This window comes from Mesoplodon densirostris, chromosome 17 (genome assembly GCF_025265405.1).
Source record: "Mesoplodon densirostris isolate mMesDen1 chromosome 17, mMesDen1 primary haplotype, whole genome shotgun sequence".
Classification (NCBI taxonomy): domain Eukaryota; kingdom Metazoa; phylum Chordata; class Mammalia; order Artiodactyla; family Ziphiidae; genus Mesoplodon; species Mesoplodon densirostris.
In genome coordinates, this window is record NC_082677.1 from 1,378,532 (window position 1) to 1,401,163 (window position 22,632).

General features: G+C 41.9%; 1 protein-coding gene across 1 annotated transcript in view; it reads right to left on the reverse strand.

Annotated features, from left to right (window-relative positions):
- The window catches only part of MICU2 (mitochondrial calcium uptake 2), an 84,838-nt gene that overhangs the window by 37,513 nt on the left and 24,693 nt on the right, over positions 1-22,632 (reverse strand). The window contains exons 2-4 of the mRNA XM_060079823.1: positions 17,058-17,202; positions 2,994-3,025; positions 2,821-2,896 (exon numbers count right to left, since the gene is read on the reverse strand). Coding sequence (XP_059935806.1) covers positions 2,821-2,896; positions 2,994-3,025; positions 17,058-17,202 — 253 coding nt within the window. The remainder of the gene's footprint in view (positions 1-2,820; positions 2,897-2,993; positions 3,026-17,057; positions 17,203-22,632) is intronic.

Sequence of the window (22,632 nt, forward strand, 5' to 3'; positions counted from 1 at the left end):
TGTGTGCACCGCGCCGCCCAGCGCGTGGCCCCTGCAGTCCCTGCGGAACCTCCCGCCGGCTCCTCTTCTGCGCCCTCCTCAGGCGCCTCGGCCCCCTCTGCCCAGACGAGAGGGGCTTCTCTCATCCGACTTGCCGCCTTCTTACCACTCCCCCACGGCAACCCGCCGTTCCCAGGACAAGGCCCACGCTCCTGGACACGCCCCCCCACGCTGCGTGCGTATGGCTGAGGCTGTGCTCTCCTCTGGCTTAGGTCCAACCGCCCTCAGCGGCCACACCCGCTTTCTAAGCGGCCTCTGTCCTCTTTGTTGACACGCCCGCAGCTGGTCTGCACTTCATCCTTCCGGACCCAACCCACCTCCATGCCTCTGCTTCTCCCCGGACGCTCTGCGACGCTCTCCGCAATCGCCTTCCTCAGTAAACACTTTAACTGGTCGCCCTGTGCTGAGCCCTGCCGCACCCGCAAGCGGCTTCTCCGCTCGGGACACCGGGCACCCTTGCAGACGGCTCAGGTGGTGACTCCTGTCCCCACGCCACGCTCATCCCAGACCTTTGCTCTTCCAACCTCTCGCAGAAACCTGTTACTCCGAGGCTGATGCCGTCGAGCTGGCCACCTCCGACTTTCTTCCTGGTCACCTACCTGGCTCCCTCTCTTTAGCCTTCCGTCGCTGTAGGCCTGAGTGCCTGGTCCACCGTCCAGCACACAGGACCACACTCTACTCTCAGACCCGGGGTCACCCCTGTCACATTCACGCTGCCACTCACTCTGCTCCAGCCGGCCGATTCCACGACCGCACCCGAGGCCGAGCTCACCTGCAGCGGCTTCTGCTCCGAAGCGGAGCGCAGACCCCGGCTCTGCGCGCACGGTGGGCCCCGCTCCCGGGTCCCCAGCCCCCCTGCTCCCACCCTCACCGGCCGCTCTCTCCTGACTTCCCACTTTCTTTCCATCGCTCTTCCCATCTTTCTTCTCTCCAAGGCTTGTTACTTAAAGCCTCTCTTGTTTTTAAGTAAAACTGCTGCCCTCGACACCGTTAACCCCCTAGCCCACGACTTTTCTTCCCTGCGTTTGCCTAGTAACACCCTAACCGCACGCTTCTGTGCGCTTCCCCGCCTGCCTGCGGCCGGGAGAGAACCAGCTAGTGGCTGTTCCCTCACCACCCACATTGTCTTCTGAGCTCTGGCCTTCCCAGAAAGCTTCCTACGTTTCTCTGTCAGCTCTCTTTACTGGTCACAGACGCCACTTCAAACCTCCTCCTTTCTCCACACCCTCCACTTTACGAAGGAATCAGGGCCACCCCCAAACCTGCCTCAACTTCTCAGCCCTGCTCTGCAAACATGTGCGGTAAACACCCGCACATCACCCCTCCCCACGGGGTACGACGCAAAGCTCCCCGCTGAGGGGCGCGCCCCCCACCGAGCTCTGCACGCCCCCCGCCCCCTCACACCCAGACGCGCGCTCAAAGCCCTTCGTGCAACACAGACCGCCAGGACCGGCCTCCAGCTCACACCCGCCCCGCCCTGCACCACTGTCCTCCACGCTCTACAATCTGCCCCCAGAACCCGTCCCAGCACCGCCCCTGCCCTTGCTGAAGCGCGGGAGCACCTCCCCACCGCCAGCCCCAACCACGTTCTGACCCCCTTCCTTCACGGGCCCTGCACACTGATGCTCCCTCCCTCCCATGCTCCCGCGACTCCCTCTCCCCCTCTGATGCCTCTGCCTCCTCTCCTCCACGGGCACCTCCTCCTCCCCTGCTCCCGTGAATGCTGGTGTCCTCTGCGTTCTCTCTGAGGCTTTGTCTTCTTACTTTAGAATAATCACTTTACTTACTTACTTATTTGGCTGCACCCTTTGGCATGCAGAACTTCCCTGACCAGGGATCAAACCCGCGCCCCCTGCAGTGGAAGCACAGAGTCTTAACCACCGGACCGCCAGGGAAGTCCTTCCTATTCTTCTTCTTTTTTAAAAAAAAATATTTATTTATTTGGCTGTGTTGGGTCTTAGTTGTGGCACTCGAGATCTTTTGTTGCAGCGTGCAGGCTCTTAGTTGCGGTACGTGGGCTTAGCTGCCCTGCAGCATATGGAATCTTAGTTCCACAACCAGGCATCGAACCCGAGTCCCTTGCATTGGAAGGCGGATTCTTAACCACTGGACCACCAGGGAAGTCCCAAGTCCTTTCTCTTCTCTTTTTTTCTTTTATAAATAAATGTATGTATGTATGTATGTATGTATGTATTTATTTATTTATGGCTGCATTGGGTCTTCGTTGCTACGCGTGGGCTTTCTCTAGTTGTGGCGAGCGGGGGCTACTCTTCGTTGCAGTGTGCAGGCTTCTCACTGTGGTGGCTTCTTTTGTTGCAGAGCACGGGCTCTAGGTGCACGGGTTTCAGTAGTTGCAGCACGCGGGCTCAGTAGTTGTGGCACACGGGCTTTGTTGCTCCGCAGCATGTGGGATCTTAGTTCCCGGACCAGGCATCGAACCTGCGCCCCCTGCACTGGCAGGCGGATTCCCAACCACTGCACCACCAGGGAGGCCCATCTCTCCTCATTCCAGATGCTGTGCCTCACCCTTCTCTCCAAGTTTACTGAAATCAATGTTTAAATAATTTTTCTGTGACAGCTCAAAAAGTTTAAGAAAAAGCTGCTTCAAATGTAATGAGTTTATTATGATTTAAAAACATCTATTAAATAACACACTGTTATAACAGTATCTCTGTAGATTCTCTAATGTATGTTCTTCAATATGCAGCTGCAAACCTCATAACTGAATTCCTTAATAATACTTTGGTTAAATAAAACACAAGTTATACAAATAAAAATTACCTTTATCGCCAAGGTCTCTAAAAAAAGTTGATCCACAACCAGCTCTTTTGATTCCTGCCAGCACGTCCTCAATATCCTTTGAATAAACAAATTAAAGTCTTTCAATTTAATTTATAATAGTTGATTTTCTATCTTAAAAAAAAAGAAAAAAGACCTTCACCTCCATTGCTTACCTTATTTGTCAGCCTCTTCACTAAAGTTTTACCTATAGCAAAGAAGAAATATTATTTAGTACCCATATACCTTGGTAAAATTCAACTTCCATTAAGAAGAAAATCACTTAAAAGACAAAACAAATAACTAAATATTTATAAAAAATAGAAGTCTGGCAATTTTACCTAATATCTTTAAACAAAAGTTATGAGCCAGAGAATTCTAAGTGTAAACACAAATACTGTATGTAGTTCTTTGTAAGACCTATGTTCATTTTCACTCACTCCCTTCCAGAAACATGGAACCTTCTAACCATCTCTCACTCATCGTAGCTGTCTAAGAGAAATAAATTTGTGCCAAACATTTTCTTTCTTTACATGATTATTAAAATCTGCCTCCTTTTGCTTTCATTGACTAAAAAAATACACATTCATGTTTCAGAAAGCTACCTTTTTAACACTGAGAAGTTCTTAAGGTCACAGATCTGCAGTCAGATCTAAAGGCTGGTCAGGGTCTCCCCTGGTGGTGCAGTGGTTAAGAATCCGCCTGCCAATTCAGGGGACACGGGTTCAAGCCCTGGTATGGGAAGATCCCACATGCCGCGGAGCAACTAAGCCCGCGAGCCACAATTACTGAGCCTGCGCTCTAGAGCCTGCGAGCCACAACTACTGAAGCCCGGGCGCCTAGACGCCACGCTCCCCAATAAGAGAAGCCACCACAATGAGAAGCCCGCGCACCGCAACGAAGAGTAGCCTCCGCTCGCCACAACTAGAGAAAGCCCGCGCAGCAACAAAGACCCAATGCAGCCAAAAATAAATAAATAAAATAAACAAATAAATAAGTAAAAAAAATAAAAGTAAAGGCTGGCCAAGATGGCTGTTCATTCTAAAGTGATGTTATTTTTAACAGTTGCCTACTGGATAACAGATTAAAATTCTTTCAGGCTTTCCACCATCTTCTTTAGGCTGACCTCATTTTCCTCTTATCCACTGTAATTCTAAAGCAATCACCTTGCTTCTTTCGTTGAGACTTTTTCTGAAGACAGCCTCAAGCCATTTACACACCTAGAACACTGAAAAATATTTTGTTAATTTTATTTCTTACGTAAGCCATATGCATCACAAACTTCCCTTCTTGCTCTCAAAATTATCCATAAAGTTCGTTCAGTGCAATTACATGGTGTGTGAAAATTCAGGTGACAGGTTGAAAAAAAAGAATACTTTTAGATGTGGCTTTTTGCAGTTTGTGATGCTTAAATTTGGACTATAAATCTACTGGGGACAAATTCTATTATTTACTGTTAATAAATTATCAAGATTTTATTTTTGCTTTAATAATTAAAACATTAATTGTGAACATGACTATATAATTTTTAGAAACATCTATGACCATGTCTGTAAGCTTAGGAGTTACTATTTTGGAAAAACTGTTTGTCATTGATAAACTATTAAGTGTTACCCAATGACAAATAACGATTCTAATGTTACGTGCTATTATAACATGAGATCATCAAATAGATAGAAGTTACCTGGTTATTTCATGTTGACTACAAGTTCTGCCCGATACCTGTATATGTATTTGATTATCAAAAATGGAGAATCCATGTACTAAATGAACTTGTCTTGCAAAAAAAATTTTTCAAAATGGAATCAATAATTAGAAAATGATAAAGAAATTACCTTTGCTGATAAAAAGTCTGGGGTACCTCTGTTTCAGAAAATTCATTTTTAGGTTTAAAAAAAAAAAGACAAGGCAGAGCTCCTAGGAAAACACCCTGTCTTTCTTATTTCCTTTCTCCTAAGTCAATAAACATTTCTCTGAGTAAGAGAGGGGATTGTGGTGTTTCCAACCCAGAACGCTCTGCTGGGGTTTCTTAGTGCCTCTCACCCAGGCTGCCCGGTTTTAGACCGCTCGTTTATGGGCTCCGCAAGGAGAGAGACCAAGTATCAGATTTAAGAGGGGTGCGGTCTGGTCGGCTACACGAGGGGCATGACCTTTGTCCATCCGACAACAGTAACAACACAAAGACACATTAAATATACTTAAATATATGTATTCATTTTTTGCCAGTCCTCTCCCCCCCACTTTTTAAAAAACTGAGGTAGAGTTGATGTACAATATTACTCTCAGACATAAAACATAGTGATTAATAATTTTGATAGGTTATACTCCATTTATAGTTATTATATTGGTTATATTCCCTGTGCTGTAGCAGGGGTCCCCAAACCCCGGGCTGCGGACCGGCATCGGCCCCGCGGCCAAGGCCACACGGCAGGACGTGAGTGGCGGGTGAGGGAGTGAAGCTTCATCTGCTCCCCCATCGCTCGCATCACCGCCTGAACCATCCCCCCCCACCCCCCGCCCCGTCCTGGTCCGTGGAAAAACTGTCTTTCACGAAACCGGTCCCTGGTGCCAAAAGGGCTGGGGACCACTGCTGTAGAGTATATCCTTGTAGCTCATTTTACACAGAGTCGTTTGTATCTCTCAACCCCCTATCCCTATATTGCCCCCCCTTCTTCTCCTTCCCCACTGGTAACCACTAGTTGTTTCTCTGTATCTGTGTCTGTCCCTTTTTTGTTATATTCATTTGTTGTACTGTTTAGATTCCACATATATGTGATAACATGGTGTTTGTCTTTCTCTGTCTGACTTACTTCACTTAGCATAATGCCCTCTGGGTCCATCTATATTGCTGCAAATGGCAAAAATTCATTCTCTTATGGCTGAGTACTATTCCACTGTATGTATACACCACATCTTCTTTATCCATTCATCTATTGATGGACACCTGGGTTGCTTCCGTATCTTGGCAATTGTAAATAGTGCTGCTATGAACATCTGGATGCATGTATCTTTTCAAATGTTTTCTTTGGACACATACCCAGGAGTGGAATTGCTGGATCATATGGTAGTTCTATTTTTATTTTTTTGAGGAACCTCTATACTGTCTTCCACAGTGTCTGCATCAATTTACATTCCCACCAACAGTGTAGGAGGGTTCCCTTTTCTCCATATCCTCACCAACACTTGTTATTTGTGTTCTTTTTGAGGATGGCCACTCTGATTGATTTGAGGTGATACCTCATTGTAGTTTTGGTTTGCATTTCTCTGGTGATTAGCAATGTTAAGCATCTTTTCATGTGCCTGTTAGCCATCTGTATGTCTTCTCTGGAAAAATGTCTATTCAGGTCTCCTGCCCATTTTTTAATTGTGTCTTTTGTGTTCTTGAGATTGAGTTGAATGAGCTATTTATATATTTTGGATATTAATCCCTAATCAGCCATAAATACTTTCACACACATAAGAAATGCATTCTTATTGTTTTCATAGCTATTTCATATACATTTATGCTGTCATATAAAAATAACAGAATGGGAAAAACAACAGCAAAAAAGGCAGATCTAGAGTTGAGGCTGCCTTGCTTCACTGTGCAGTATGAAAGGATGGAAAATACATTGTAGCTTTTCTCGGTAGGGGAAGGGATAAATCTTCAACACTATGATGGAATTTTGGCTCAAGAAGTAGAGTGTTTTAAAAGGTCTCCACCTACTCTGGAGATTCCACCATGTGGTTTTCACTGTTTACAGAGGATTTCTGAAGTTAAAAACCAGGAACAAGCACGTCTCGTTACAGGCAAACAGCCATTTTAATACTTAAAGTAAGTAAAACTGCAACAATACATATTAAGTGTTGTTATAGGTCAAATAAATCTTTGCCTGTAGCCAAAATAAAGTTATTTGATAACCATAACTATAAAAACATTGCTAACTGTATCTAATTCAACTTCATTTTGCTAGAGATAAGTGGACTTCTGACACATAAAAATTAGACAATAGAGACATTTACATCATTTCATGTCTTGCCTAAATATATGGAACAACTTAGCATCAATATTAGAATTGGTATAAGAGCTGATTACACACTTGCTTGAATCCAGTCTCAGCTATGATGGAAATCAAGGCAGAAAATAGCACATCAGCAAAGCAACTAAGCTACCAAATACCACTAATAAAAGTGATAACTGGAGGAAAAAAAGGAAGGCAAATTCAGTGGTGCTATTTTCTTTCAACAAAGCATATGGCTTGTTTATTTTGCTGGAATATTTAAACAGTGAGAGCCAGAGATGACCTCTGGTTGGCATTTCTTCTACAGGAAGACAAATGTGATGCCCTGAAATGCCTAAAACTGGCCTCCTTGCCAACTTTGATAAGTCGCTTCTTGAAATACATTTACATCATTTTTTTTTTTTTTTTTGCGGTACATGGGCCTCTCACCATTGCGGTCTCTCCCGTTGCGGAGCACAGGCTCCGGATGCGCAGGCTCAGCGGCCATGGCTCACGGGCCCAGCCGCTCCGCGGCGTGTGGGATCTTCCCAGACCGGGGCACGAACCCGTGTCCCCTGCATCGGCAGGCGGACTCCCAACCACTGCGCCACCAGGGAAGCCCGGGTAAAGTGGAAAGATAATTAAATTGTTGCCAGAGAGTGGGATTCTGTAATTTGGGATTTCAAAACTGGAGCAATTCTAGGTAATGGACATGGGAGGTGAATGATAAGAACGAAGGTCACTAAAATTGAGGACTAAGTACTGTAAGGCTAACGACATTTAGTAGAAAACAGCATCAAAGCCTGGAATTCAATAGAAAAGAACTTAAATAAGGGAAATGGTGTTTCAGCTAGATAACCTAATTCTGAAAGAGCACGTTTTTATGGTTTTCTGAGTGTGCAACAAGGGATTACGATGACACTGATCTCCCCCAAACCTAACAAATAATGAAGGAGAACAAACAGCCAGCATCCACCTGAAAGAGGCGTGGGGAGACGGTTCAAATAAGCACCATCAATTACTATTAATAAAGTATATTATTTGTAAGAAGTCCAGGAAGATAAATACCAGGTAAAAATGAGTTTAGGAGCTAATACATTTCAGACTGCTTTATTTCTGTTTACACATGAGGATCACGGGTCATTGGGTTGGCTCCGTTTTTCCTTGTTTTGCTGTTCATCATGATCCGTAGGAATGCAACCAAGATTCTTCTTCTTCTTATCCATGATGAAAAATGAAGATGAAGGACATCATATGCATAAAGGATGTATTATTCAGCCTTCAAAATTACTCAATTCTTCATTTAGCTAAATGCCTTCTGACAGAGTTTAACTGCATTCCAATGAATAATAAAGTAGAAACATTATAAGAACCTAAATTGGTTGAATCAACGGTTGCATAAAAACAACAACGAAAGAAAGAAAAAGCCATGTAAACTTTGAACTTCATTAGAAGAACCTGGGCCTATGGCTAAAACAAAGTAGAGCGAAGTAAAAGTTCGATTCAATTGAAAGAACATAAAATGGGAGAAAATTCTTTTTTTTGGCAGGGGGGTGCTGTGCTGCGCAGCTTGTGGGATCTCAGTTCCCCAATCAGGAATTGAACCTGGGCCACGGCAGTGAAAGCCCGGAATCCTAACCACCAGGTCACCAGGGAACTCCCAGGAAAATTCTTGAAAGAACATAAAATGGGGGAAAATTCTTTGATGACACTGAGCACAAGAGTAAATAGCTCATGTTACATGAGGAAGAAAATATAAATGTTTGTGAGAGAAAGTCAAAGGAGTGAACCACTGAGTCAGGTGAAGAGAAAACAGACATTAACACATACTGTTTACAAGTATATGATATGTTAATATTCTGCTAATCAAGCTTTTACAACCTCCACTTGAAACCCTAAATGAAAAAATTAGAATAAATTACAATATAGGTCACAGCACAAACGTTTCAGATAAACAAGAACTGTTTGGCTATGAAGTATTTCCAAAAAATTCTTTCATTATCCTTTGTTTTCTTTCATAATATCATCCTCTGTTTTGTACCTTACAGATAAAAATTTTAGAAAAAGCAATCTATACCTGTCATTTTCATTTCTTTCTAATTCTTTCTTTAACTGTCCACCACTCTCTTGATACCTATCTACCAAAGGTCCTGGTGACCCATGCTGATGACCAAATCCAACAGCCTCTCCCCAGTTCCCATCCTACTGGATCTTTCTGGACACCCACGCTACTGACCAATGGTCTTATTTAAAAAATCTCTAACTGGCTCTTCTTGCTTCACTCACCTTCTAAATGTAGATTTCTTTAAGACATCTTTTTAACTTTTTCTTTTTAATGCAAATAATAAATATTTGTTGCTAATGAATAAGAAAATTACAAGACAAAAAGGAAATACAAAAACTGGTAATTCCAGGCTTCCCTGGTGGCACAGTGGTTGAGAATCTGCCTACCAATGCAGGGGACACGGGTTCGAGCCCTGGTCTGGAGGATCCCACGTGCCGCGGAGCAACTGGGCCCGTGAGCCACAGTTACTGAGCCTGCGCATCTGGAGCCTGTGCTCCGCAACAAGAGAGGCCGCGATAGTGAGAGGCCCGTGCACCGCGATGAAGAGTGGCCCCCGCTTGCCACAACTAGAGAAAGCCCTCGCACAGAAATGAAGACCCAACACAGCCATAAATAAATAAATAAATAAAATTTAAACTGTCCTTTCCCAGGGTTGCTTCTTTGAAAAAAAAACTGGTAATTCCAAAAGTAAGAGTGAACTATTAGCAATGTGGCGAATATCCTTCAAGACTGTATTTTACTCATACGTATATATAAACAAGGAAAAAATGGGATCTCACTCTTTATATGCTTTTAAAAAGTTGCCTAACTGACAGACTTGAAGGGAAAAAAGACAGTTCGACAATAATAGATTTCAATACTCTACTTTCAACAATGGACAGAACCACTACAGAGAAGATCAGTAAAGAACTAGAGAATGCGAACAACACTGTAAACCAACATGATGAAACTTACGGAACACAGTAAAAAACAGGAAATGTGAATGTATCCAGACAAGTATGGAGTGTGAATCAGTAATCAAAAACTTCCCAACGGGGCTTCCCTGGTGGTGCAGCGGTTGAGAGTCCGCCTGCCAATGCAGGGGACACGGGTTCATGTCCTGGTCTGGGAAGATCCCACATGCCACGGAGCAGCTGGGCCCGTGAGCCATGGCCGCTGAGCCTGCGTGTCCAGAGCCTGTGCTCCGCAACGGGAGAGGCCACAACAGTGAGAGGCCTGCGTACCACAAAGAAAAAACAAAAAAAAAAAAAGAAAGAAAGAAAAGGCCATCTTAAAATTAATATGGAATTTCAAGAGACCTTGAATAGCCAAAAGAATCTTGAAAAAGAAGAACAAAGTTGGAGGATTCAGACTTCCTGATTTCAAACCCTAATACAAAGCTATAGTAATCAGGCCTGTGTGGTACTAGCAAAGGATACACATACAGAACAACAAAACAGAATTGAGAGTTTGGAAATAAACCTATACATTTATACTCAGTTGGATATTGACAAGGAAACCAGGACAATTCAATGGGAGAAATAACACTTTTCAACAAATGAATAATCAGATCATTAGATAATAGATAACAGATTAAAATAATTAGATAATAAATAATAAACAGAGAGCCACATGCAAAAGAATGAAGTTGCACCCTTTTACTTTACACCACTTACAAAAATTAACTTAAAATGGATCAAAGACCTAACCTCAATAGTTAAAACTATAAAACGGGCAAATCTTTATGACTTTGTATTTGGCAATATTTTCTCAACTATGACACTAAAAATATAGTCAACAAAAGTAAAACAAATACATATGACTTCATCAAAATTAAAAGCTTTTGTGCATCAGAGGACACTATGAAAAGAGTGAAACGATAATCCACAGAATGAGAGAAAAATGCAATCTGCCCATTTCACCTAAGTTATCTGCATACAGTTGTTCATTGTATTCCTTTATGATCCTCTATGATCTAAGTTATTTGCACACAACTGTTCGCTGTGTTCCTTTATGATATTTTAGGATCCTTATGATTCCTTTATGATCCTTTTGACTTCTGTTAAGGTTGTTAGTAATGCTCCCTCTTTCACCGTTTTCCAATAGTTTGAGTTTTCTCTTTATTTTTCCTTCGTCAATTTAGCTAAAGTTTTTTCAACTTTTGACACCTCTTTTCAAAGAACCAGTTTTCAGTTTCATAGATTTTCCTCTACTTTTTCTAGCCTCTTTTTTCTTTATCTATCATCTTTGTTATTTCCTTTCTTTTGCTTGCTTTAGGTTTAGTTTGCTCTTCTTTTTCCAGTGCCTTAAGATGACAGGTTAGGTTACTGATTTGAGACCTTTTTCTTTATTAATATAGGTATTTACAGTTGTAAACTGCCCTCTAAGCACTCTTTTAGCTGCAATCTATAATTTTTGATGTATTATGTCTTCATTTTCATTCATCTCAAAGTATTTTCTTTTTCTTTCTTTTTTAAGAAATTGAAGTATAGTTGATTTACAATGTTGTGTTAGTTTCAGGTGCACAGCAAAGTGATTCGGTTATACATATATATATATATATATCTGTTCTTTTCCAGATTCTTTTCCCTTATAGGTTAATACAAAATATTGAGTATAGTTCCCTGTGCTATACAGCAGGTCCCTGTTGCTTATTTTTTTTATATATAGTAGTGTGTATATGTTAATCTAAAACTCCTAACTTATCCCTCCCCTCCACTTTCCCCTCTGGTAAAGTTTGTTTTCTATGTCTGTGGGTCTATTTCTGTTTTGTATGTAAGTTCATTTGTATTTTTTTTTGGTTCCATCTATAAGTGCTATCATATGATATTTGTCTTTGTCTGGCTTACTTCACTTAGTATGATAATCTCTAGGTCCATCCATGTTGCTGCAAATGGCATTATTTCCTTCTTTTTTATGGCTAAGGCTCCACTGTATATGTAGACCACATCTTTATCCATTCATCTGTGGATGGACGCTTGGGTTGCTGCCATGTCTTGGCTGTTGTATATAGTGCTGCTATGAACACTGGAGTGCATGTATCTTTTCGAATTAGAGTTTTCTCCAGATGTATGCCCAGTAGTGGAATTGCTGGATCATATAGTAACTGTATTTTCAGTTTTCTGAGGAACCTCCCTACTGTCCTCCATAGTGGCTGCACCAATTTACATTCCCACCAACAGTGCAAGAGGGTTCCCTTTTCTCCACACACTCTCCAGCAATTATTGTTTGTAGATTTTTTTTTTTTTTTTTTTTGCGGTATGCGGGCCTCTCACTGTTGTGGCCTCTCCCGTTGTGGAGCGCAGGCTCTTGATGCACAGGCTCAGCCACCATGGCTCACGGGCCCAGTCGCTCTGCGGCGTGTGGGATCTTCCCGGACCGGGGCACGAACCTGTGTCCCCTGCATCGGCAGGCAGACTCTCAATCATTGCGCCACCAGGGAAGCCCTGTTTGTAGATTTTTTGGTGATGGCCATTCTGACTGGTGTGAGGTGATACCTCATTGTAGTTTTGATGTTCATTTCTCTAATGATTAGTGATGTTGAGCATCTTTTAATGTGTTTGTTGGCAATCTGTATATCTTCTTTGGAGAAATGTCTATTTAGATCTTCTGCCCATTTTTTGATTGGGTTGTTTGTTTTTTTGATATTGAGCTGCATGAGCTGCTTGTATATTTTGGAGATTAATTCCTTGTCGGTCATATTGTTTGCAAATGTTTTCTCTCATTCTGTAGGCTGTCTTTTTGTTTTGTTTATGGTTTCCTTTGCTGTGCAAAAGCTATTAAGTTTAATTATGTCCCATGTTTATTTTTGTTTTTATTTCCATTACTCTAGGAGACAAATCCAAAAAGATATTGCTGTGATTTATGTCAAAGAGTGTTCTGCCTACATTTTCCTCTAGGAATTTCATAGTATCAATCCCACATTTAGGCCTTTTGAGTTTATTTTTGTATTCATCCTGCTTGGTATCCATTTTGAGTTTATTTTTTTATTAATCCTGCTTGGTATTCTGTGAGTTTCTTGAATCTGTGGTTTGGTGTTTGTTAATAATTTTGGAAAATTCTCAGCTGTTAATACTACAAACATTTCTTCTGTTCTTTCTTCTCTTTCTGGTATTGCCGTTACGGGCATGTTACACTTTTTGAATTATCCCACAGTTTCTGAATATTGTTTTTTTCAGTCTTTTTTCTTTTCAGTTTGGGAAGTTTTGACTGACATATCTTCAAGATCACCAATTATTTTCTGGGCCCAGAGGATTATTCTGTTGAGACCATCAAAGGCATTCTTCATCTCTGTTACAGAGTTTTTTATTTCTAACATTTCCTTTTGACTCTAAGAGTTCCCCTATCTCGGTTTACATTACCCATCTGTTATTATATGTTGTGAACTCTTTCTTTTAGAGTCCTCAGTATATTAATTATGGTTATTCAGAATTTCTGGTCTGAAATTCCAAAATATCTGCTACATTTGAATCAGGTTCTCATGTTTGCTTTTGCCTCTTCAGATGACGCTTTTTGCCATTTAGCATGCCACTTGATTTTACTGTTGAGAGCCAGATATGATGTGCTGGGTAAACATTACTGCAGTAAATAGGCCTTTGGTATGAGGTTCTATGTTTACTTGGCTAGCATTAGGCTGTGTTCACTGTTTGCTGTAGTTAGATGTCAGCAGCTAAAACTTCCTAATGTCCTGGTTTGTCTCCTCTGCTGTGTTTTTGTGTCCCTAGAGCCTTCTTAAGTAAGGTCTGAGAGGCATAGTTCTTTCAGTTGTATCCGCATGCTATATAGGAGCCCTACTGATGGTGTGTGGTGACGTGTGGGGAGATCCTATGATGGGTCTCAGTCTGTTAGTGAGCCCGTGTCCCTAGGCTGTGATCTTCGCAAGTGCTTTCAGTTTTTGTTTTTGTTTTTCCTCCTTAAGTGAGGCAGGAATGGGGCTGGAGTTGGGTTCTTCCATTTCCCCAGGTTGGTTAGGCTGTGGGTTACACTTGGGTAACACAGCTTCCTTTTTGTGCAGGGCTTTGTTAAGGAGAACAGAATGCTCTGGGAATTTCAAAATGGTTACTTTTCTCCTCCCCTTGAGGGGAAGCAGGAGAGGATTTTTCTCAGACCTTCACTGTGAGGACTGGTGGGGCCCTCAGGGTGGATTTTCACAAATTTTTATCTCTGAAGGTAGCCCATGCTCAGGCTCTAGCAGCTCCTATAACACTCTGCCAGATGGTGGCTCCAGCGGTGGCTTCTCTCTGTGTCTACCTTCTCCAGTTTTCGCTCTGTGTGCCCTGGGGTCTCAATTCTCTCATGGATCTGAGAAGAGCTGTTGATTTTCAATCTTTCAGCTTCTTTTGTGCTGTGAGAACAGGAGTGACAACGTCCAAGCTCTTTACATGTTGAAGAGGCGAAACTACTTTTTTAAAAAAATAAGTTTATTTATTTATTTGTTTTTATTTTTGGCTGCTTTGGGTCTTTGTTGCTGCGTGTGGGCTTTCTCTAGTTGCTGAGAGCAGCGGCTACTCTTTGTCGTGGTGTGCAGACTTCTCATTGCTGTGGCTTCTCTTGTTGCAGAGCACGGGCTCCAGGCACACGGGCTTCAGTAGTTGTGGCACATGGGCTCAGTAGTTGTGGCTCGTGGGCTCTAGCACGCAGGCTCAGTAGTTGCGGCGCATGGGTTTAGCTGCACCACGGCATGTGGGATCTTCCCAGGCCAGGGATTGAACCCATATCCCCTGCATTGGCAGGCAGATTCTTAACCACTGCACCATCAGGGAAGCCCTAAACTATTTTTTAAAAGAAAATTTTTTGTATCTCTCCAATTATTTACTTAGACAAATTTTCTAGGAGGGAATTTATTGCAACAAAATAAGTAAATATTTTCAAGGTTTCTGATATACACTGTTAAGCTTCCGTCCAAAACAGTGTGAAAGCTAATAAAGGGAGACGTTACTGCAAGGGAGTCGGGAGGCTAGGAGGGCAGCGCTCGTGCACACACCTCCAGTGCTCAATGCGACCCCCAGGGAGACACACCCTGCATCTCCAGCAAGAGGGAGAAACACGTGCTCCTTGCCGGGCAATGAAAAGCCACTACTTCAAACTCCCACTTCCCTCCAGTGCACTTTTCATTTATAACAGCCCCTCCCAATTTCCCCTTCTCTTTTATGAAAGAGTTTTCTCTCCTTTGCTTTAAGGGACTTGCATGTGGTTTGTCACTGATGCACGTTCTGAACTGCAATTCTTTGCTCCTCCCAAATAGACCGTTTTGCTGGTAAAATAACTGGTTGTTTTAGCGTTTTAGATTAACAGAAGCTGTACCAAAATAATCTAAATATATTTTTACCACCTTATTTTCCTTCTCATAAACCTTCACTGATCCCTCACTGGTTCGAGATGATGTCCCCTTATCTCCACCAAATACACATTTTTCTGGTGGTTGCACAGTGTCACTGAAATCCTCTGTACATTTGGCCCTTATTGTTTTTCAATTTGATCTCTCAGTACCCCCCAACGCCATGCTTTGGTGCTAGTGATTGGTGAACTTACTGTCCCTGGAACACATTATGATCATTTGTTTTTGCTCAAGCCATCCCTCAGTATCAATAATGTCTTCCCAAATTCAATCTACACTTCTTCCAGCTCACCTTGCCCTGTCCCATTCCATCTGTTCCATATGCACCTATCCACAGGGCAAAACTGTCAGCACACTTTGAAAGGTGTCAGGAAGCCAAGAACTTTTCAAAGAACACTTCTGCAATATTGGGCACAGAGGACCAGGCCATGTCTACTCTCTGCAAAGTGAAAGGGACTGATTTAGATAAATAAAACTAAGAATTTCTGACAATTTGGGATAACTGGGAGTAGACAGTTTACGAAATAAAATTATTTAATTAAAGCTTTTGGATTTTTGCTTCTCATTCTATTTTTTCAGGTTTTTTTTAAACCAGTGGCATCATGACTCTATTGTATGACCCTCCTTTTTTTTAGTTCTGAGCAAAACTTTAATATTGAGAAAACTAGGTTTTTTCAAGTAATCAAAGACCTGGTGATAAAGATAACACAAAGCACAGGAAATTATTTTGATAAAACACAAAATTGTTACTTTCTAGGCAGATTACTTAAAAACGGAAACCTTTCACAACAGCTTATCAAGAGCAGACCATTAGTCCAATGAAGCTTTCTCTTTTTAGCAGATGAAAGAAAATTAAGTTTTAGTTTTATATAAGTACAGTATAGGTATTAAAGCTTATTTTTTAAACTGTTACAATAATAATTCAATTTTTAGCCAGTCTGACCACACAAGATTCCTGTTCTCTCTCCCTCTTTGTCTGTCTCCCTCTCTCTCCTCAACCTTTTTTTTTTTTTTTTTTTTTGGTATTCCAAGCATTGTTCCTTATAATATTTCAACTTTTTGCACCGACTAAAATACAATCTGAGACAGAGTAAAGCTGTGTGTTCAACAATTTCCAGAAATACATCCAGTATCCATACATATGAAAAGACCCACCGCAAGAAAACAAAATAGTATTTAATATTTCAAACATTCAGAAGCATAGGAATGCATTACAAAAGGTCTTTAAAAGCTACATAATAAACCAGTAGTTAACTCAGGAGAGGGATCTAAGTTTGAGTAAGGTCAAAGGTGAATTTTTAATTTCTGTTGATTATTTTTTTCAAAGATCAAATATAGATATATATATTTTAGACTGTAAATATGGTCTATTTTTGCTTCTTTCCAATAGAATACATTTGATCACATTTTTTTTATACAGCAGGTTATTAGTCATCCATTTTATCCACATCAGTGTATACATGTCAATCCCAATCGCCCAGTTCATCCCACCACCACCCCACCCCGTGTGACCCTCCTAATTGCTCTAACCTAGTTTCTTTTTTTTGCCCAACTTAAAACATCAACACCACCAAAACGTAACATCTTGGATGAATTAGTTACCCTATTAAGAACTTAATTAGTGACATTTAAAAACTTACCTATTTTTTCCTTTCTTTAGAAAAACCCACGTACAAAGCAACTATTTCTTAGATAAATAAATAAATAAACAAAAGTTTAGTGTCACAAGGGTTGAAAGTCTAAATAATTAAGTAAACACATGGTACAAAGAATGATGATAATTAAAATGAAGAAAAGCTGTTACCAATTCTAAAAAACAGGTTTTTCAGCCCTAATATTTGATTTTTTTTTAAACTTAAAAAACGAAAACACAACTTACGTTCGATTTGGTCAAACATTACTGAGAAGAGGAAGTCCCGTGGTGTCATGTAATACTCTCCCTCGTGTTCCAGTGAGGAAAACTGCATGAAGCGCTGTTTACGAGGAGACGGTTTCCCTTTCATCTCTCCAGAGTCCACACTTTTCTAAAAGAAAAAGAAATTGCAATTGCAGATTTTTTTCAGTATCATTCCCCAACTTAGCTACTTCTACAATAATCTTTAAAGAGTAATTTTAGTGTTTAGATATAACAACCTCCAAACTTTGAAGTCATTTACTGAACAGATATTTACTGAGTGCACAGGCACTGAAGATGGAGCAGTGATGAGGCTAACCTGAGGAACCTGCATTCCCAAACAGGAGAATGACAATTAATGAATAAATGTATAAAATAATGTAAGACACTAAAAAGTGCCATGAAGAGATATAAAGCAGGATAAGAAAGTGATTAGTAACATTTCGGGACTTCCCTGGTGGCGCAGTGGTTAAGAATCCGCCTGCCAATGCAGGAGACATGGGTTCGAGTCCTGGTCCGGGAAGATCCCACATGCCGCGGAGCAACTAAGCCCGTGTGCCACAACTACTGAACCTGTGCTCTAGAGCCCTCGAGCCACAACTACTGAGCCCGTGTGCCACAACTACTGAAGCCCGCACGCCTAGAGCCCGGGCTCCACAACAAGAGAAGCCACCGCAATGAGAAGTCCAAGCACCGCAACGAAGAGTAGCCCCCCACTCGCCGCAACTAGAGAAAGCCTGTGCAGCAACAAAGACCCAACGGAGGCAAAAATACATAAATAAAATAAATAAATTTTTTTAAAAAGTAATTTTTCAATAGGATGGACAAGGAGAGTCTTTCCGAACAGGTGACATTCAACGAGACTAAATGAGGCACGCCTTGTGGGCTTGGGCTCTGGAAGGAGAGAGCATTCCAAGGAGGAGGTAAAGAAAGAATACAGACCATGGGACGGGAACAAGCGTGGTGTGCTCAAGGGTGGTATGGCGGAAGAGAAGCTCAGGGAGACAGGACGGCAGCAGATCATGTAAAGATGAAGTACATCCATTCTGATCAGTGGCCCTGATTTTAGGAATATATTGACATCATGGGTGCACAGTGCTAAGAGAACAAGAATGGCTAAGATAGGGCTTCCCTGGTGGCGCAGTGGTTGAGAGTCCGCCTGCCTATGCAGGGGACATGGGTTCATGCCCCGATCAGGGAAGATCCCACATGCCGCGGAGTGGCTAGGCCCGTGAGCCATGGCTGCTGAGCCTGCGCGTCCGGAGCTTGTGCTCCGCAACAGGAGAGGCCACAACAGTGAGAGGCCCGCGTACCAAAAAAAAAAAAAAAAGAATGGCTAAGATATTGTTACTGTCAGAGTCTGTACCTTAGACAATGGGACCTGGGCCTTGACCCAAATGCTGATAGAGACGATACTGAAATATTTATTGCTAACCTTTCACGGAGCACTTACTATGTGCTAGGCACTGTACTAGTTAAGTACCCTCCATGGATTATTTAGTTAATCCTCAGAATAACTGAACAGTAGATATGAAAACCGTAAAGTAAATGGCAGAGCCAGGATAAAAAACCAGGTGTGTCTGACTCAAAAGTGTTTCAATCTCTTAACTACCACAACTATCCTCCTACCCACGGCTAGGCACTGTGCCCTAGGCAGACTGGAAGAAGACGACATACCAGTCAGCACACATGCCAAGGTCAAAATAGGAACCTTGACTCAGAACGTGTCATCTGTGAAATCCAAGAGCACACTGGCACTCGAGACCGCTGTCCTGAAGGTAACAAGCTAAATCAGACCAGGACATCCTTCCTGGACACATCGCTTCCTTTCCATGCTGACACACAAGTCATGTTCAGTAAGTGCTGAGTGGAACTGAAAGGGGGAAAAACGGCAATTCCAGTTGCTTAAACCTCCAAATTCAAAGCCGTCAACAGCTCCTTTTAGCTGATCTCAGTCCTCTAACCAGTATTAATTCTCTCTCCCCAGTTTGACAACTGGCTTCCTTGAGTGCCTACCAGAATACTGGCCATATACAGAACACTCAATAATACTGCACTGATGGTGCCGTCTTCTCCAGATCTTGCCTGTTCATGTCTTTCCTTTTCTTTCCCCTTAAATTACTACTATAAAAATAACTCAAGGGGCATGTCTTAATTGTATGAGTCCATACTCTTATCTCAGTCATCAGAAAATTGAATTTTATTAATATTTCCTGAACATTTTATACATGAAGTAGATAAATTATCCTTTGATTTATTATCAAATGGATAGTATTTATAGGAAAACAGTGGTAAACAAGACACAGTAATTCCTACTAGAATGTACTAAGTGCCTTGGCAGTGAATTTACAGAAAGTATACAGATGGGATAGGGAAGGGAGAGGGGTAAGAGTCTTCTCAGTAAATGTCACAGCACTGGCAAAGTCCTAGATACAAGAGTAATACAGTGTATTGAAGAGCTAAAGAAGTCAAACACGGATATATACATTATTAGCTCAAAGAATATTTATGTTTATTATACTAATGTTAATATATAGTCTATTAGATTTTAAAAAGTAAATAATCTATACAGAAATAGGTATATGTATTTCCAAATCTTTAAATAAATGTTGGTTCTTAAAAAAAATTTAATTAATTTATTTATTGGCCATGCCACACGGCATCTGGGATCTTAGTTCCCCCACCAGGGATTGAACCCGTGCCCTCTGCAGTGGAAGTGCGGAGTCTTAACCACTGTACTGCCAGGGAAGTCCCAATGTTGGCTCTTTTAAATATTCTTTTTTTTTTTTTTTTTTTTTTTTTTTTTTTTTTTGCGGTATGCGGGCCTCTCACTGTTGTGGCCTCCCCCGTCGCGGAGCACAGGCTCCGGACGCGCAGGCTCAGCGGCCATGGCTCACGGGCCCAGCCGCTCCGCGGCATATGGGATCCTCCCAGACCGGGGCACGAACCCGTATCCCCTGCATCGGCAGGCGGACTCTCAACCACTTGCGCCACCAGGGAGGCCCCAATGTTGGCTCTTTTATACTATCTTGTATCTAAGTTGTTCATGACTAGTTAAAAAAATACCTTTTATCAACCACTTAATCCCTTTTATGCAAACAAACATATTCTTCTTTCTAAACTTCAACCAACTAAAAGGGGCCATTACTCATTTATCCTCCTCAAGTGCTCTCATAACAGGATGGATCGTTATTCTATGTCTCTTTTGGTTTTCATGCTGTCCTCTATCTTGTGGCAATCTTCCTCTTTCCTGGTCCTAACCTATACTGAAAATGACCAACAAGTAAAAACACAAACCTCCCACTCTCTTGCAGCAAGATATGAAAACTATTCCTCCATCTCATAGTTACCATATTCTATATACTTGTATGCGTCTATAACTTGCATAAGCATAACATTTCTGAAGATTCTTGAGAAGAGTCAATTATTCTGGGAAGTGTCATTTTATTTTTATTTTAAAAATATTTTTAAAGTCTTTACTGAATTTGTTACAATATTGCTTCTGCTTTATGTTTTGGTTATTTGGCTGCAAGGCATGTGGGATCTTAGCTCCCCGACCAGGGACTGAACCCGCACCCCCTGAAATGGAAGGTGAAGTCCCAACCACTGGACCACCAGGGAAGTCCCCATTTTAGATAATGGCTGATTGGGTTGCCATCCCTTCCAATATTGGTTAAATATCCTCCCCAATGAACAAGAAAAGGTAGAGGAGGCGAAACTAAAGCTCCCTTCCCTGGGTTGATTTCTGAGCTTGAAACTGCCATATGAATTGTAGACCATGAATTTAGAAGGTCACTTACAAACAAATGACCTCCACATTTGCCCACCACCACGATTCTCTACCAGTAGGCGATGTAGCATAAAACTATCTAACGACCCCCTACTAACATCCTCACAACTCAACCTGGTGTCGTACCTTTAATTTCTGCTACTTCGTGGTATAAATTAACCTATTCTACTACCCCCAAATCCTGCAACTCCCTTTGCCAGCACTAGCAATGTCTCTCCTTTTTCTCATCTTTTCCACCACCTCTCACACTGCTTACTGAGGACACAGCCCTCAGTTGGAGGCCATCACCTGTGCAGATACTAATCCCACCATTTCCCTTATGCAATATACAGCGGAAGCCCCCAAGTCACCACCTCTTACTACTAGAGTTTTTCCCTTCATCCTAACTCGTATCCGCCGACCTCCCAAGTAAATACGTAATCGAGCATCTACTAGTGAGAGGGCACTCGAGGAAGAGACAGGACACATACTAATCAACGGGGCAACAATACAGTAATAAACACGAACAATATAGCTAATGTGAATTAAACACATGCCAGGTAGGGTGCTAAAATCTTTACATACATGGTCTCACTCAGTCTTCACAATGACCCTAATGGGAGACTTCATTTTATCAACTTCATTTTACAAAAGAAGAAACCAAAGCTTGTCAAGGTTAACCAGCTTGCCTGGGTTAACATGGCAAGTCCGCGGATAGCACAGAGGCAATATGACCACCTCAGCTCAACCACTATCCTATGGCAGCTCCTCTAAGGATTACATAAACTAGGAAAATAGAGAAAGCAGTGTGGGTAATGACAGTTGAGAAAGTTTTCATGAAAAGAGTGGGATTTAAGTTAGGCTCTAGAGAATAACAAAGAATAGAACTAGAATTAGCCATCCTTAAGACCTGGGCTAAGAGTTGTCCATTTCCTAAATGACATGTATTATTTCCCTTGTTCAATAAAATTTAAAATAAGTAGGATGTTATGAACACATTTCTTCGCTACGTCAACCTTTACGCAGAGGAAAGAAGAGTATTGTTCTGAAATTGCCAGAGCCTTTCTAATTCCAAGTTGAGGAACCAACAAATCAATTTTCTTTAAGTCCCCTTTGTCATACAGTAGTTGAATTTTAAAGGACCACAAATTGATGTGTATTATATATTTATGCTTACTTCACAGAATTTGGAAGATCAGTTTGGCATTTTGAATCTTTTGTTTATCTGTAAAGTTTATTCTTGCCATACTTCACATGTACGACCACTATGATCAGAGCTCTGATGGATGGATTTAACATCAAGAATTAACCCTGTCTCTCTGCCCCCAACCCTTCCATCCTCTCCCCTGGTGCTCTCCTGCTCACGTGAGCGTGCCCTCTCTGCCCACATCCTCCTGTCTCTCCCCTCCTTCCCCCGCACGTTTCAGGTGGCTTTTTTCTGTTGCTGCTGTTTGCGTATTCCCTGAACTGACCATATGGTTTCGGGCACTCATTTTTCTCTCTCTCACAGATACGTGTACATGTGGCGTATCTGTGGTCAGTTGTGCTTGGTAAACTGAGTCTGGGCAAAGGCAACGGCTTTCTGAGTTTGGTTAAGTGCAGTGAGAGGATGAGTTTGGATGCAGAGGATGGGGAGGAGTAACAAAGGTCAAGGTATTAAAATTCTGTCTGAAACAACACAAGGGCAGATGCCCAGCTTAGTACCGTTAGTACTGCTCCGTAGCAGGCGGTGAAAAAGTGCACAAATTCATCTCCAAACATTTAAGAGCCTGTTATGTGTCACTGTTCTGA